A 15741-nucleotide genomic window follows, 5' to 3' on the forward strand; every position below is an offset into this window, starting at 1 on the left:
TATGTATATTTGCCTACACGTGTGTACACATGTCCAGACGCTCAGGTCCCAACTCAGATTGGTTGCGTCAGAATGTGGGGGACTGGTACCCGAGCAGGTGAATTTTTTAAAACTCCCCAGGTGACTCCAGTGTGCAGCCGATTTGCGAGGCAGCGCTGTAATCCAGGCTCCACGGAAATCACCTGTGGGGCTTATTGAACCGAGCGTCCCGGAGCGGTTTCCCCAGAGCGGGCGGGGCAGGTACGCAGGCGCGCAGGGGAATGGGGGCAGGTGGCCGGACCGCCGCCGCCCCCGACCCCGCGTGGCCCAGGTACCCGCGCGGGAAGGCCCGGCCTCCCGCCCCCGCGCGCCGCCATGGACGCCGCGCCGGCGCTCCTGAGGGCCCCACCGGCCGAGGTGCTGGAAGACGTGCTGCGGGAGCAGTTCGGGCCGTTGCCCCAGTTGGCCGCCGTCTGCCGGCTCAAGCGGCTGCCGTCGGGCGGCTACTCGTCCACGGAGGACCTGCAGTTGGTGCTGGAGCGGCGGCGCGTGGCCAACGCCAAGGAGCGCGAGCGGGTGAGCGCCGGCCCCGCGAGGTCCCTGTCCCGAGACCCGGCCGCCTTCCTCCCGGCTCCCCCCAGACCCGCCACCCATTTCGGACACCTTCGGGGGCCCAGGGCGCCCACTCCCCGCCCGGGGGCCCGGGGCGACTTCGACCTCCCGAGGGCCGCTCGTGTTCGCCTCCACCCGCGCCGGGATGGCGCCTCACCTGCGACCCACCTGGACCGGTGCGGGAAGCGGGTCTGGGAAAGGCCGAGGGGGCCGCTTACCACTTCAGAAACGTCTCCCCCTGGCAGGCGCTTTGAACCCTCAGAGGCGGCAGTGCGCTTGCGTCTCACTACCTCCTGCGCTGGGTGGGTGCTTGGGGTCCCCTTTTCCCAGCGCTCTGCCTCCAAGCACAAATAGGGCGAGGCACAGGGAGCCTAATGGAAGTTACTCTTTTCCTTACTTTAAACAAAGAATTTAAACAAAGCCTGGCTGTGCACCCAGACTCCCGCTCAACCCTCTGGCGGGGGACAGAAAGTGGATCTTTCCCACTCTGGCGGGTACGCGGGTTCACCCGCGGGGATGGTCCCTCGGGCGGAGTTGGAGCGCCATCTACTGGTAGCTTTTAGTATTACTAACTAAACTCGGGCCCCAAACTTGTGAGGTTCCGTCTCCTTTCCGCCCTTTGCAGTCTTTGGGTCGGGCTGCTGCATAGGCTACCGAGAGAGGGAAGGGCGAACGCTGGAAGAGGGTGCGCGCACATTCCGGCCTGGGACTTGAGGAGGAAGTTCTGCTGGGGGCTGTTCCTGCACACTCCTGGGCCCTTTAGAAACGTAGCCCCAGTCAATCAGCTCGGAGCTTTGTTTGGGTACGGGCGTGAGGAGAAAGGACCAAGCAGGTGTAGAAGACTTAAGGGAAAGTTGTGATCTGATGTGTTGATGTGGCTCTCAAACAAGATTCTGATCCGATATTTTGCATTTTAAGTTGGGCTTTCCCCACCAGGAAGGAATTGCTTTCTGCAGAGAATGGGTCCTGGTGTTACCTACTATTTTAAAACTAATGACCTTAGTTTTCTTTATAATGATGAAATTAGTACACCTGGAAGACAGAGAAATGACTAAATAGGGAATGGAAACACCCACAATGCAAATATAACTACCATGAACTATCATTCTTGTGTATATCCTCCTAGTCTTTTTTCTACTTATATTCGTGCGTATTCATAATCTTACAAAGTTGCTATGATTTAGTACATATCTTTGTATTTTTTTCTCTTAACGTTATCAAAAGCATTTCCTCATATTCTAAGCAGAGCAGCTTTTGACTGCATAGTCCAACATATAAATGGACTGTTACTTATCTAGTCTCCTAGTGTTGGGCATATATGATTTTTTGCAGCTTTTTACTGGTACATAGATCTATGCCCATGTCTGATAATTGCTGTAGAGCAAAACAGTAGAAGTGGAATTACTGGGATATAAACAATCTTGTGACTTTTGATACAGGTTGCCCAATTGCTTTCTAGAAAAGTTTATTAATTTTTATCCCCTTTTGCAGGCTATAGGACTGTTCCCTTTTTCCATCCCCTATGCTGGGTATGATAATCAGAACAAAAATGTTACCAGCTTGGTACATGAAAAATGGTATCTAATTTCTGTTTTAATTTGTAGTTCTTTGATTATTAAAGTTTAATATTTTCATAAGTTTATTGAAACTTATGACCAATAAACTTATGAAATACATTATGACCAGTAAACTTGTGAAATACATTCACTGTATTCTGCTGTGAATGGGCTGACTATGTCCTTTGCCCACTTTGATGCGGGGTAGGAGGGAGCTCTCAATATAAGTGAGTGAGTATATTGGCTTCATGGTGTAGTGGGAACCGGTTCTTCGAGGCCCTGTGTCCTCCAGCGGCGGGTTGATCATCAGAATTCTAGGCCTTCAGAGCCAAGGAATTAGACCCTGGAGATGAAGGAAAAAAGGCTCTTCATTCTACTTTTCAAGTCTTGCCAACGCGCAGACTCTCTGGACTCTGTATCATCAACTCCGCTGGGAAGGAGGTTGGAGAGTTGCTGGCACAGTACCTGAACAGACGAGTGTTTGTACAGTTTATTCATTATCGTTGGTACAACTTATTGAAGACCTTCTGTGTGCCAGGAGGGGGTGCTTGGTGTGTACTTATGTCACTTAATCACCACAAAAAAAGCTACACCACAACAAGGGGAGTATTTTCCACTTTGCAGGTACACAGACTAAGGCTTGGTGATATGAAGTATCCTACACAGTTTTGTAAAGCTAAATGGTAGAGTTGGGTTTTAAATCCTGATGTACTGACTCAGAGCTTTTAAGCACTACCCAGCCCGCCTCTACCTTGCAGTGGGGATGCTCTCAGAGGAAGAGAAGGAGGTCTGTGTGGACCTAGACACGCCTCCCAGTCCATCCATCCCTGCTGCCAGGTTCAGGCCCCTCCCTCTCCCCTTGCCAGGAAGTGTACTGCCAGTGGAGCGATGGCTCTTCGGCACGTGCCTGCCTAGATTCCCTGCCCGGACAAGAGAGCTGTGGAAACGAGCCCTCACAACCGCCTTCCATGGTTTGGGGGGATGCCTTACAAGTTAGCTTCCTGTGTGTCACTGTGCCTTTTTGCTTTCCAGATAAAAAATCTCAACCGTGGTTTTGCCAAACTGAAGACGCTGGTGCCATTTCTTCCCCAAAGCAGGAAGCCTAGCAAAGTTGATATCCTCAAAGGTGCAGCTGAATACATACAAGTTCTCAGTGATGTTTTGGAAGGAGCCAAAGACTCTGAGGTAAAGGTTTAAGAAGTTAGAACAGCGATACCCACCGTTTATTGAGCCCTGTCTAGGTGCCAGACAATTGATGTGTCCGTTCTAGTTAGTTTATACAGTCCTTTGACCTACTTATGATCCTGGTTTTACTGAAGAAGATGCCAAAATACAGGTAAAGTCCACACAGCTAAGAAATGTCAGAACTGGAGTCTGAATCTAGGTCTGTGCAAGCTTTGGAGCCAAGTTCCTGGCCATCTGTATCCCTACCTCCTGTTGCTGTCCAGGGCATCTAGCTCCGAACTGCTTAGCCTTTACTGGGACTTTGACAGCAGGGGCATGAGAGGAGTTTCCTTAAACCCTCTCTACGGCAGCGCTTTCCTCCAGCAGGACGCACCTCAGGCAGGACACAGAAAGGAAGAGGGATGTCCCTTGGGAGAGGCCCTCCCTGAGGGGCAACCCTGCCGGAGAGCTCATTGATTTCCTGGTGATGCTGATCTCATGGGGTTTTGTGACCATCCAGTGGGACGACACAAGTGAACCTGCTTTGTAAACTGTGAGGCACCATGATGTCACCACCATTACTGGGGCACATAGCTCAGGGGTGTCCATTAGGCAGTGGAAGGTGTGGGCTGGTTTCATGGGCTCATTCTATGGAGAGGCAAATGCAGAAGGCTTGAAAATGGGTTAGTCGTCAGAGGAGGTAAACTATGAAGAGAGAAGAGGCCTTAGAAATGAGCGCTAAAGGAGGAGCCATCAGAGAGGGGCAGGTGGAGAAGCAAGATGGGGTCCTACAATCAGGGAGGGGGCATCTGGGGAATCTGAGCATGGGAAGTTGCTTGAGAAGCTGCAGGGGGGACAGGGGGGCCAGGGGTGGCTGGAAGTCACCTTGCTGTGCGTTGAGGGTATGTGGTTGGTAAATATCTGAAATCCAAGCAGAGAGAAGTGGCAGACTTCAAGTTTATTCAACTTGGAAGTCTGAGCCTGGAGAGAAGAATCCAAAGGATGGAAGAACAACAGTTGTTAGATCCATGAAGGCCTTTTCTAATTAGCTATGTGATCCTGTTTAGGGACAAAAGAGGACAGATAGTAGAGAGAAGAGAAACATATTCGTTCTAGGAACTTAGGGCAGAAATAGCCACGTGTATAATGGTACTTTTTAGTTTCTTCCTCTTGTCTGCTAGTCCTAATTACGTGACTACTGGGAGGATACATTTTGCAGTGGTGGGAATGGATTGTCCTACTGGCCAAACTGGATGGCTGGGTTGTGGCATGGTCGTAATACCTGGACAGGTGCGGGTGGCTGCCTTAGTTTTTTCTTGCATGTGAATTGTCTAGAAGAAGTGCTTTGTTTTGTGCTGCATTCATTATAAAACATAGAATCTGTCCCATGCTATAGTCTTTTTAATGCAGTTGCCAATCACACAACATTTTAAGGTTATAGTAGAACAAAATACAGTCTGTTGAGCAATGATTTTCTTTCCATAATAACTTAAGCATTGCCCTCATTACTTAAATACAATTTCGTACATTAGAACTTTGAAATATATTGATTTAAATCTTTAAAATCTGTCATACTGTTTGACAACTAAATATGGTTTCTAGAAACAAGACCCAGATCATCAGAACTGTAGCAACAATACTTCTGAACCACGTATGTCCTTGGCTAGAGAGCTATCGAGAAATATACCACACGCCGGTTGTGCTGTGGGCTTGAAGAATGAGGAGGAAGGGTCCTGGGCAGATGGCAGCAATGGTGAGTCGGCACACACTTGTCGCCAGGGGGCGATGTCTACAATGGGAGTTATCTCTCCAGCCAGGAGTCTGGTGAAGTATTTCTTCTTAGTCATGTTGATGTCCAAAAACTCATAATGCATCCCTTGGGCATGAGATATTTTCCATGTTAAAACATGATTGAAACAAGATCATTGTGTGAAAGCACCTAGGTGGGGAGGTGAGTTTGCTAGTTTGAAAGGTGTGTTATTATGTTCCCAAGTTAATTGGAAAGCTGCTCAAGGGGAAGGCAACTCCTCCAAAATCACCCAATAGGGACCTAAGCTTAATTTTTTACGACCCTAATTAATACATCAAAAGGTTTTCCGGATTCTGAGGTCTCCAGAAAAAGAAGTAGCTTGCCCTCCATAAAGCTGCATGGTGATCCCATGTACACACACGCTCACTCACACACATGCGCACTCACACACGCGCATTTGTTTTTAAGTTGGCCTTGTTGGAAGACAGAGTTTTCTAAGTAATAACAAAGGAGTTTATTGTAACATTATCACTTATTACCTTGCCAAACTAAGGAAGCCATTGCATGGAGGAGTCTGCTTCTCCAAGTCTAGAAAGTGGACGTTTTGCTCTGGCTGTGTCTCAGTGTTACACAAGCAAGACGCCTTGTTCCATCCTCCAACACGATTGCTGCTGAAACAAGAAAGGCTTGCAGGAGTCTGGAACTAAGCAAGTTGCTCAGCGTGGTATAAGGAACAGTGGGGGCCGTGGAGTAACAAATGATGGGTGGTGGTGGGAGGCGGTTTAGAAGATCAGTTGAGTGCAGGCTCTGGAGACAGAATGCTGACATTCAAACCCTGGTTTTACCACTTGTTTGCGGTGTGACCTTGAGTGAGCTGCTAAAATTTTCTAACCGTCAGTTTCCCCATCTGTAGAATGGGAATGATAATTGTACCTACATAAGGTAACTGTGAGGTTCAAATGACATCATGTCAGCAGAGTGTCTAGCATAGTACCTGGCATGTCAGTGTTCACTTGGACTTTATTAAGTCTGCTTGCCACGCCATGAGCAATCAGTATTTATTTTTTAACATCTTTATTGGAGTATAATTGCTTTACAATTGTGTGTTAGTTTCAGCTTTATAGCAAAGTGAACCAGCTCTACATATATCCCCATATCTCTTCCCTCTTGTGTCTCTCTCCCTCCCACCCTCCCTATCCTACCCCTCTAGGTGGTCACAAAGCACCGAGCTGATCTCCCTGTGCTATGCGGCTGCTTCCCACTAGCTATCTATTTTACGTTTGGTAGTGTATATATGTCCACGCCACTCTCTCACTTTGTCACAGCTTACCCTCCCCCCTCCCCATATCCTCAAGTCCATTCTCTAGTAGGTCTGCGTCTTTATTCCCGTCCTGCCCCTAGGTTCTTCATGACTTTTTTTTTTAGATCCCATATATATGTGTTAGCATACAGTACTTGCTTTTCTCTTTCTGAAGCAGTCAGTATTGATTGGTGAGCAGTCAACAATGGGCCCCAGGCACTGTCATTCTGTTTGCAACAAGTGGTCTGGGTTTTCTCACTTGGCTCTTACCAATGCTCCGCTGTGGTCTGAGGTCTTACAGGCTCTCTGCTGACTGGCTGGTCTCGTTTCCGAGTTGATTACTGTTTTCTAAGGATCCCACTTGTGCACATGCTCAGTCTAGATTTTCCAGTTCTGGCCACTTGAGATTTAAAACTTCCCTCTCCAGTCGACTCTTAGGATACAGAATTCCTATTCTATTACATGAGCTGACAGGGAATGACTGAGAACAAAGAGTGAAACTGAAAAGGAGAAGAGTGAACTGAACCTTGAACCTGACTGTCTAAGTTAGTAATGGTAATGCTTCCCCAAAGGTGGTTTTAGTGTGTTAGATATTAAGGCAAGAATCTTGCTTGCACTTAATCCTCACTGGTCCCTGTCAGGTAGGCATCACCATGTCATTCTCACAGTGAGGTGCCTGGCTAGTCCTTCCAGCCAGTCCCCTTGGGCCTGGTACAGAGCAGGCCTGTACCAGCGCCAAGGATGTACAACGGAAGTCCTGCTTTTCCAAGGATAATTGATCATTGAATTTGCCAACTTATGGTAACTTGATTTAAAGTGGGGACCATCATTTTCTAGTAGGAAACAGGAAAGTTCTGGCTGGAAATGTTTTAAAAAGGGAACACAACACTCAATTTTTAGTCTTTTAGCTAACCACGTCTAAGGTGTTAATTGGAAGAGTGTGCTAATTCTTAGAATGAATAGAGAATCACGTATTTGAGATTTTTTACGTATGTGTGTAACTTCTGTCAAGTGTGACTTCCAAAGCCTGAAGGTAGAGTGACAGTTTTTGCAGGAGGATTTTAGGATTTCATCAGTCTTGTCAGGGGTTTCTCATTCTCTGACATTCAGATCATTCATTTAAAAAATTAAGAACATTTATTCTGAAAAAAATCAACTTAAGAAAAGTTGCAAGTATAGTACAAAGAACTTTTTCCCTGATCCATTTGAGAGTAATTTGCCAACCTGATGGCCATCACCCCTAATGATGTCAGCATGCATTTCCTTCAAATGGGAAATGGGGACGTTCACCTGTATGACCACAGTGCAGCCATTAAACCAGGAGATTATGTGGCATTACAGTCATGTAATCCTCAGGCCCCATTCAAGTAGCACCAACAGTCTTGAAATGTCCTTTCTAGCAAAAGGACCCAGTTAAGAATCATGCATTGCGTTTAGTTGTCCCTTGCCTTTTGCCTCCTTTTACCTGGAAAAATTCCTTGGTCTTTAGGTAATTTTTATGACCTGGGCACATCTGAAGATTACAGGCCGGTTGTTTTGTAGAATGTTTCTTGATCCAGGCTTGTCTATTTCCTCCTGATTAGATTCAGATACGCATCTTTGGCAGCAATATGGAAGTGCTGTGGTTTTCTACTCATTGCACCCTGTCAAAGGGGGGCAGATTTGGATTTGTCCCATTAGTAAGGATATTCACTTTGATCATGTGCTTAACGTAGTGACTTCCAGGCCTTTCCACTTTAAAGTTAGCCCTTTTCTTTTGTAATTAATCTGTATTTTGTGCGAAGGTGCTTTGAAATTATCTAGAAATCTCATTATTCATCAAACATTCTATTTTTTTTCTTAAAGTGATATCTATTGTTTTATTTTTAAAATATTTATTTATTTGGCTGGGCCTGGTCTTAGTTGCGGCATGGGGGATCTTTTAGTTGCGTCATGTGGGATCTAGTTCCCTGAACAGGGATTGAACCCAGGTCCCCTGCATTGGGAGTGCTGAGTCTTAGCCACTGGACCACCAGGGAAGGCCCATCAAACATTCTATTAAACTTTTTATTTTGCAACAGAGAAGTCCCCTATTGCCTTTAACTCAGTTTCCCCCCATGGCTGCATCTTATGTAACTATAGTACAATATCAAAACCAGAAAGTCGATATTGGTATTATGTGTGTATAGTTCCATGTCATTTTTATTTTATTTTATTTTTTTGCGGTACGTGGGCCTCTCACTGTTGTGGCCTCTCCCGTTGCGGAGCACAGGCTCCGGACGTGCAGGCTCAGTGGCCATGGCTCACGGGCCCAGCCGTTCCACGGCATGTGGGATCGTCCCGGACCGGGGCACGAGCCCACGTCTCCTGCATCGGCAGGCGGACTCCCAACCACTGCGCCACCAGGGAAGCCCTCCATGTCATTTGATCGCATATGTAGTTTTGTGGAACCATCACCATAAAGCTGTCCCACATGCTACCCTTTATAGTCACACCCACCCACTGCCCCTACTCCTCCACTCTCCCTAACCCCTGCAACCACTAATCTGGTCTCCATCTCTCTAATTTATCATTTTGAGAATTTTGTATAAGTGGAATCATACAGTGCATAACCTTTAGAGACTGGCCTTTTTAAACTCAGCACAATGTGCTTTATTTATTTTTCACAATGTGCTTTAAATCATCCAAGTTATTGTGTCAGTAGTCTGTTCTGCCTTTTTATTGGCGAGTATTAGTTCATGGGATGGATGTGCCACAGTTTAATGATTATTGTAGAACATTTTGGTTGTTTCTATATTAACTTTTTAATACTATAGACATGTGGTTTTCCATTCAGTGGATTATTACATCATCATATAATATCATGACTTATTTTGTTACTCAAACTGTCCTCCTTGTGGCCAGTGATGGCCCTTGTAAGTGGGCTGCCTTTCCACTTGAATGTCACCATCATTCTTTGATCACTTCCTTTCTGGCAGAAGATGGTCCAAGCTCGAGCATCTTGTACTTTTCCAGCCTTGGAATCACTTTCCTCAAGGACATCCAGTGGGTAACTCACCTCCCATCTCCATACCATCTCCTCCCTGCATGGCTGTTCTCCTTACCCCTCTTGGGCTTTAGTACCTGTAGTTGTTTTGTTAGAGCTGCCGTAACAAAGTACACAGACTGAGTGGCTTAAACAGCAGAAATTTATTTCTCACAGTTCTGGAGGCTGGAAGTCTAACATCAAGGTGTTGGCAAGTTTGGTTTCTTCTGAGGCCTCTCTCCTTGGCTTGCAGATGGCCTTTCCTGGGTGTGTGCTTGCCCTGGTGTCTCTCCTCTATGTGTCCAAATTTCCTCCTCTTATAAGGACACCAGTCAGATTGGATTAGGGCCCACCCTAATGGCCTCATTTTAACTTAATCACCTCTTTAAGGGTCCTAACTCCAAATACAGTCACAGGTACTGGGGTTAGGACTTCCATTGTATTTTGGGGACCACAGTTCAGCCCATAACAACACCCATGGCAGGCTGCCCCTCCATGATAACCCTCTCTAGGATGGATCAAGATAAAGGGGCCAAGGAAACAAAGCTCAGACTGGTCTCTATGTGCCAAACAATCGTCATTAAGGGGTCATTCCCATTTATTTGAAGGGCAACTACATAGGGTTTCAGGATCTGCCCAGATACCCTAACTGGAGACCTGGGGACAGCCGATGTGGCTCATTGGACTGAAATGCTCATATACAGAGGGGCTCAGGATTTGGGAGGCAGGTCCCCTCCAGCTTCAGTTTGCAGGAATGGCACCCTTCTTCCTGCTCTTGGAGAGGATCTCTGAGGAGTGGAATCTGGTGCTGGTAGAGATGGGCATTTGGAGGGACTTGGGGGTGTGGTCAGAAAAGGCTGTGCAATATCAACAACATTCCTGAGAGGCAAAATCCCCAGTGAAGCACATAAGAATCTGCTGATGGCAGGACGGGAGATGAACTGCTCGGGCCAGAGCGGGTTCACTTGGGGACCGAATCAGCAAATAAGTGTGTGCGTGGATGGAGAGGACGTGGGCCAGCCATGCATCTGGCCTCGGTAGGGATAGGGATTAATGTCAAGGTCCAGGGAGGCTTGTTTAAAATTGGACTTCAAGGTGTAGGATTTTGTTCTTTTGGGAGACATTACTGGGTGGCAAGATGTTCACTAACCCACCATTGTTTATTCCTTCTATTTGTCACCGTGGCTATGGCTTGGGCATTTCACATCATGCAAGGCTCTGAATTTTGCTCAGAGTTGCCTGTCATCCTGTAGAGACTGTGTCCCTGGACACAGACCCCCCTCAGTGTTGAAGTGAGATGCCAGTTGTGCTGGGGCCAGAGGAGCTCTGGAAAGCGTTATATGTATGAACGTAGGTGCCTATTACGGGACCTGGGTGTGCCGCCATTATACACTTCTAAATTTTGGCCTGTCATGGGAGCGTTCCTGGGAAAGAGTTTCTGAGAGAAGGAAGCCTGGTGGGTGGTAGATTTCCTCGACCCCTCCTCTTCAGGCTGTGGTCATCTGTGTGTGAAATTAACCACTGGGGACATTTCTTCTAATAGCAATTTAAGCTCTGAAATGAGATGGTCTGGCTAGTTGGGATGAATTTATTAGCTTCCTGAGAAAGCCCTGAAGCACCTATGTTCTGTCTTCCATCTCACGTTTCCTCCAGGTAGTGGTTATGTGTGATAGCAAAAATTCCACCATAGTAGAGCGTGCGTGCGTGTGTGTGTGTGTGTGTGTGTGTGTGTGTGTGTGTGTGTGTGTGGCGGGACAGGGGGTAGGTCTAGGCTTATCCTTGGGAATCACTTTCATCTGCCCCAGTATTTACTTGTGGCCTAGTGGGCATATTCTGATGAGTTTTAAAAAGTTGAACTTCCCTTTTGATGGGGTAGGTGCTCTTTGGTTTGTCAGTCCCCACCCCCTCTTGCTGCATCTCCAGTGTAGGCATTTAATTTTGCCGTACTGGACCCAGGGCACTGGGCACAGAGGAAAGGCTGCACGAGTGGTTGCATTTGGCTCTGGGACGTTATTGTTTTCTGAACTTCGGGGGTTTAGGGGTTGGTGCTCTGATGAAATGAATGCTGGTCATTCTGTCTGGAACTTTGGGAAGGTGAGATGTGGTGCATGCAGGACAGGATCCATCTAACTTTGGAGTAACGCCACCTCTGGTGGAGTGTTCCCCAGGCTACAGCTACTTAGGAAGAGCTCCAACCAGCACCCAAGGAAGACCCTTAAGGCCCAATCTGATCAAGTAAGAAGAAAATGTTACAGGGAAGACAAATCCTTATTTCTTTGTGAAAATAAGAGAGGGAGATTTCTTTTGTCGTAACTCAGATTTTTCTATGGGGACAAAAGATTGAATCAGTCATGGAAGTGGGTTTTGCCTGTGTGTATGCATGTGAGTGTGTGTGACGTGAAGCTTGGTGTGTTTGAGGAGATCTCTATGTGGTATGTGCTCCTGGGTCTGTCAGTGAGCTGAGAATCATTTGAGAAAGCCAGCAATTTCCATTTGTCTGACACATAATGGGTCTGGTGATTAAATAAATTGAAGTTAGTGCTCATCTATTCTTGTGGACTTTTGGAGGGATTATTTATATGAGTTTTATGAAAGCTCCATCTCATTGGTCCCACATGAACAAGGAAGAGAATGGCAAGAATTGGATGGAAGGATCTCTCAAAGACCCTTCTCTGAGAGGGTCCTTAGAGGCAGGACTTCTCTGATGTGCTGTGGGACCTCCCTGGAGACAGACAGCTCCTTTGGGTCAGCAGAAAACCACCAAATGCTCGGACCACATAAACCTGCCCCTGAGGGAGGTCAGTGTATCCTCCCACCTGCCACCTTCTCCCCTGTTCTAATTCCGGGGCTATCCAGAGCAGATCAGGGATAAAATGTACGCCAAAGACACAGTATTAAAGGTAGATCTTTTAGTGGGAGGGTAAGGGGATTAGAAATACGACTCAATTATTGTTCAGAACTCTTCTGGTCCTCTTTGGATCGCTCTCTTCCTTTTTGGAAGATTTTTCCCTCCAGGAGTCGTCCTTCCAGTGCCTCTGGTGTAGAAGACAGGCCTGGGGCACCTGCCTCATTGGGGTTGCTCTGAGGCGAGAGGCACCGAGGGGCAGAGTCCCCCTGCATCATGCTATCTGGGCCAGGTCCCCAGGAGAGGAGGCAGACCACATGGGGCTTTGTGGCCGAAGCCCTGCTCAGAACGAGCTTCACTCGCTGTAAGATCATCTGTGTGGCTTTCCCTCCAGACGGGAGGCAGTGCGGCTGTGGCCACAAGGCTGGATTCTGATCTCCGGGTCCTGGCTGGACTTTCACACACTGGAGCAGTATTAACAATGAGAGCACAGTTTAGACGGGAAGAAATGCCACTTTACTTTCTACACTGTTCTCCACTTGTTCTTGAGAACCCCTTATGACGCAGATGGCGGGAGAACTCTTTATCTTGCCCCGTGAAGGCCTGTCTTCTTTGAGTAAAGCCGAGTCAGTTCAGCGTTCAGAATATTCCGTGTGGGGGCTCCTTTGCCTCCTAAGTGATCTCCCTCCTCCCTCTGCCCCTCCTCTGGTACCATGAGGAGCGTGTACACTCCAGAGGCTGTGGTGGGAGCCTCGTGTGTTGCCCCACCTGTGGCCCAGCTAGTTCTCTGGCCCCTGATCTTGGGTGTGGTTGAGCTGACATCCACTGTGGGTGTCCATGGCCCCCCTGTGGCTTCTCTTGTCTAAGCCACGCCATGCAGAACCCAGGCCTCTTCTCGTATCCCCAGCCTTCCCGCCCCAGATGGGCTGTACGGCTGCCCTCAGGCCCATGTTCCTAAGGATGTCCCTCAGCCAGTGCTCACCAGCTCCTCTGAGAGACCATATCCTGAGAAGTGGGTACTGATCCTTGCTTTCCTCAGACTCTACTTTGCCTTTCCTGGGTTCTCTTACCTTTGGAACTCTCCCCCGTCCCCTGGTCAAGGCCGGGATGGCACAGTACAGGACCCTTCCCAGGGGTCAGGCAGCTTCTACACACTGGTCCGTCCTCCCTGAGGAACCACCTCCCGCTGTTTCAATCTCATCTCCGTCTCGGTTGTGGTAGGCTTTCCGCTGGCATATCTTGCCTCCTCCCTGCACTGTGACACCCCATGAACAGCCATCTGAGCTCTGCCCACCGGAGCTCTCCCTTTTAACAAAGTTGGCCTCTTTCAAATGAGAGTCTTGCTTTTCAGACTGTTGTTAAGCTTGGAAATGAACTCTGAGGACTTCTGGTCGGTATCTATCCATCCCTTCCCGCCCCGTCACTCCACCCCCCAGCCTTGACTCAGTGGGTGGAGGGAAGGGTACACTGGATAGTATGTCAGATTATCCAGCTACACAACCAACAGCAGGAGTTACACCCACCTTATTAAAGTTGCTGAACTGCAGGCTGGGTGTCTATTCCTCAGACGCCCTTCTTCTTGGGCCTTCAACTCCTTGACTTAGATGAGGCCAACATTTTTAAGTGAACTGTGAGAATAAGACAACATCCATAAACTTCAAGTTTTTGTATTCCGATACTTAAATATTACAATCCTGGAATTTCCCAGCTAACTTAAAAAAAGAAAAGAAACTAAGACAACAATCTGTAATACACTGGACTGTAGGCTGATAAGATGAAATTATCCTTTAACCTTCTAGGTAAACACAGCAATACATGAATTGTCTTCTAGGTTTAGAACATTCTGGTTGTGTAAGAAGTTTTAAAATTTTTAAATAAAACTTCTAAAGCTAAATTTGAACTCAAAAAAAAGAAAGCTTGATGACATGTATTGTGAAAAGACTTGTTCAAGATCAGAAACAATAGATATTGATACTTACTTTGTGCCAGGCACTATTCCTGGCAGTTTATACGTAATAACCTATTTAATTTTCATAACTGTCCTGTGACGTACAAACAGTTATGCCCATTTTACATGTCAGGAAACTAAGGAATGAAGTTAAGTAACTGGCCCAACATCCAGTGCGTGGACAAAGGGTTGGGCCTGGGAGATGTGGGGAAATAGTGTTAAACCTTTTAATGGTCTTTCATTCTAACAGAGCTCACCCTTGAAATGTAAATGAGTGGACTAGGAAGTAAATAAATGTTTTTTAAAGCTAAATTAAAGCATTTGCTTGCAGTATTTCATATTAATATACATCCAGGTTTCCATTTCTGAAGTGCCTGACCAGGATTTGAGTGACTTTATTTTTTTAGCTCATGGATTTAAGTTGAGATTTCAGAAAATTGAGAAGCCACAGGGTGATCTTACCATCTTAAAAAAGCCACAGATAGAAATCTACTACTATGCTGGCAAAATTTTTTCCTACAACTGAATTAAGAAATTATCATAAGGTGTATAACATTGTATGTTGTTTTCTTATTCTATCATTGGCATGTTTGGAGGTTATTATATAGTCTTTATAACAAGTTTTAATGGTTCATTAAATGGGACAGTTTTCTAATTGTTGGACATTTGTTTTCAGTTGTTTGTTCTCAACCTGATGTGTTTAGCTCTTTTTTGTATTTCATTTTGTTTTTAGGATAGATTCCCAGAAGTAGAACTGAGTCACAGGTAGGTACAATCTGTGACTTGGTGCCAATTTTTTTTTTTTTTACATAAATTTATTTACTTAATTATTTATTTTTGGCTGCACTGGGTCTTTGTTGCTGTGTGCGGGCTTTCTCTAGTTGCAGCAAGCAGGGGCTACTCTTCGTTGCGGTGCACAGGATTCTCATTGCGGTGGCTTCTCTTGTTGCGGAGCACGGGCTGTAGGCGTGTGGGCTTCAGTAATTGTGGCTCACAGGCTCTAGAGCGCAGCCTCAGTAGTTGTGGCACGCGGGCTCAGTAGCTGCGGCTTGCGGGCTCTAGAGCGCAGGATCAGTAGTTTTGGCGCACGGGCTTAGTTGCTCCACAGCATGTGGGATCTTCCCAGACCAAGGCTCGAACCCGTTGTCCCCTGCATTGGCAGGCGGATTCTTAATCACTGCGCCACCAGGGAAGTCCCACTTGGTTCCAGTTTATAATACTACCAGCTATGTAAGAGTGCCAAGCCCTTCATATCCTTGCCAACGATGAGATCTATTAAAATGATAGAATTGTAATGGGCAAAAAATGGTATCTTTAAATGTAAACATCTTTGATTACTAACTAATTTTTTGTTTGTTTTTAAACTGTCTGTTAGCCATTTACGATGGGCTCTCTTCTGTTTCAGGTTCCCTCAAGTATGCAAAGTGAAAAGGCTGGCCCAGGGCTATCTTCTACAGACAAATAAATGCAGTCTTGAAAGTTTTAGAGTCTCTTTAAAAAAAAAAATTGTCATAATTCAGAGTTTAACAATTACCCTTTAAATGGCCTTGCCTGTCACAAATTTACTTGACTCTACTTTCTCA

The 15741-nt window shown here is 46.6% G+C and overlaps 1 protein-coding gene across 1 annotated transcript; it reads left to right on the top strand.

Moving 5' to 3' along the window:
• Positions 1-354: 354 nt before the first annotated feature.
• FIGLA (folliculogenesis specific bHLH transcription factor) lies at positions 355-14927 on the top strand. Its single transcript, XM_060169721.1, has 4 exons — positions 355-555; positions 3180-3332; positions 4914-5135; positions 14892-14927. Exons 1-4 carry the CDS (start codon positions 355-357, stop codon positions 14925-14927), a joined length of 612 nt encoding a protein of 203 aa, XP_060025704.1.
• Positions 14928-15741: the final 814 nt, after the last annotated feature.

The sequence above is a fragment of the Lagenorhynchus albirostris genome, chromosome 13 (assembly GCF_949774975.1).
Source record: "Lagenorhynchus albirostris chromosome 13, mLagAlb1.1, whole genome shotgun sequence".
NCBI lineage: Eukaryota > Metazoa > Chordata > Mammalia > Artiodactyla > Delphinidae > Lagenorhynchus > Lagenorhynchus albirostris.

What these genes read in the sequence shown, in the direction of transcription:
- FIGLA (XM_060169721.1), top strand. Translation starts at nt 355, where the DNA reads ATGGACGCCGCGCCGGCGCTCCTGAGGGCCCCACCGGCCGAGGTGCTG. An exon ending in ACGCCAAGGAGCGCGAGCGG is followed by an intron (nt 556 to 3,179) that starts GTGAGCGCCGGC and finishes TTTGCTTTCCAG; the next exon opens with ATAAAAAATCTCAACCGTGG. An exon ending in TCTCTCCAGCCAGGAGTCTG is followed by an intron (nt 5,136 to 14,891) that starts GTGAAGTATTTC and finishes TTTTGTTTTTAG; the next exon opens with GATAGATTCCCAGAAGTAGA.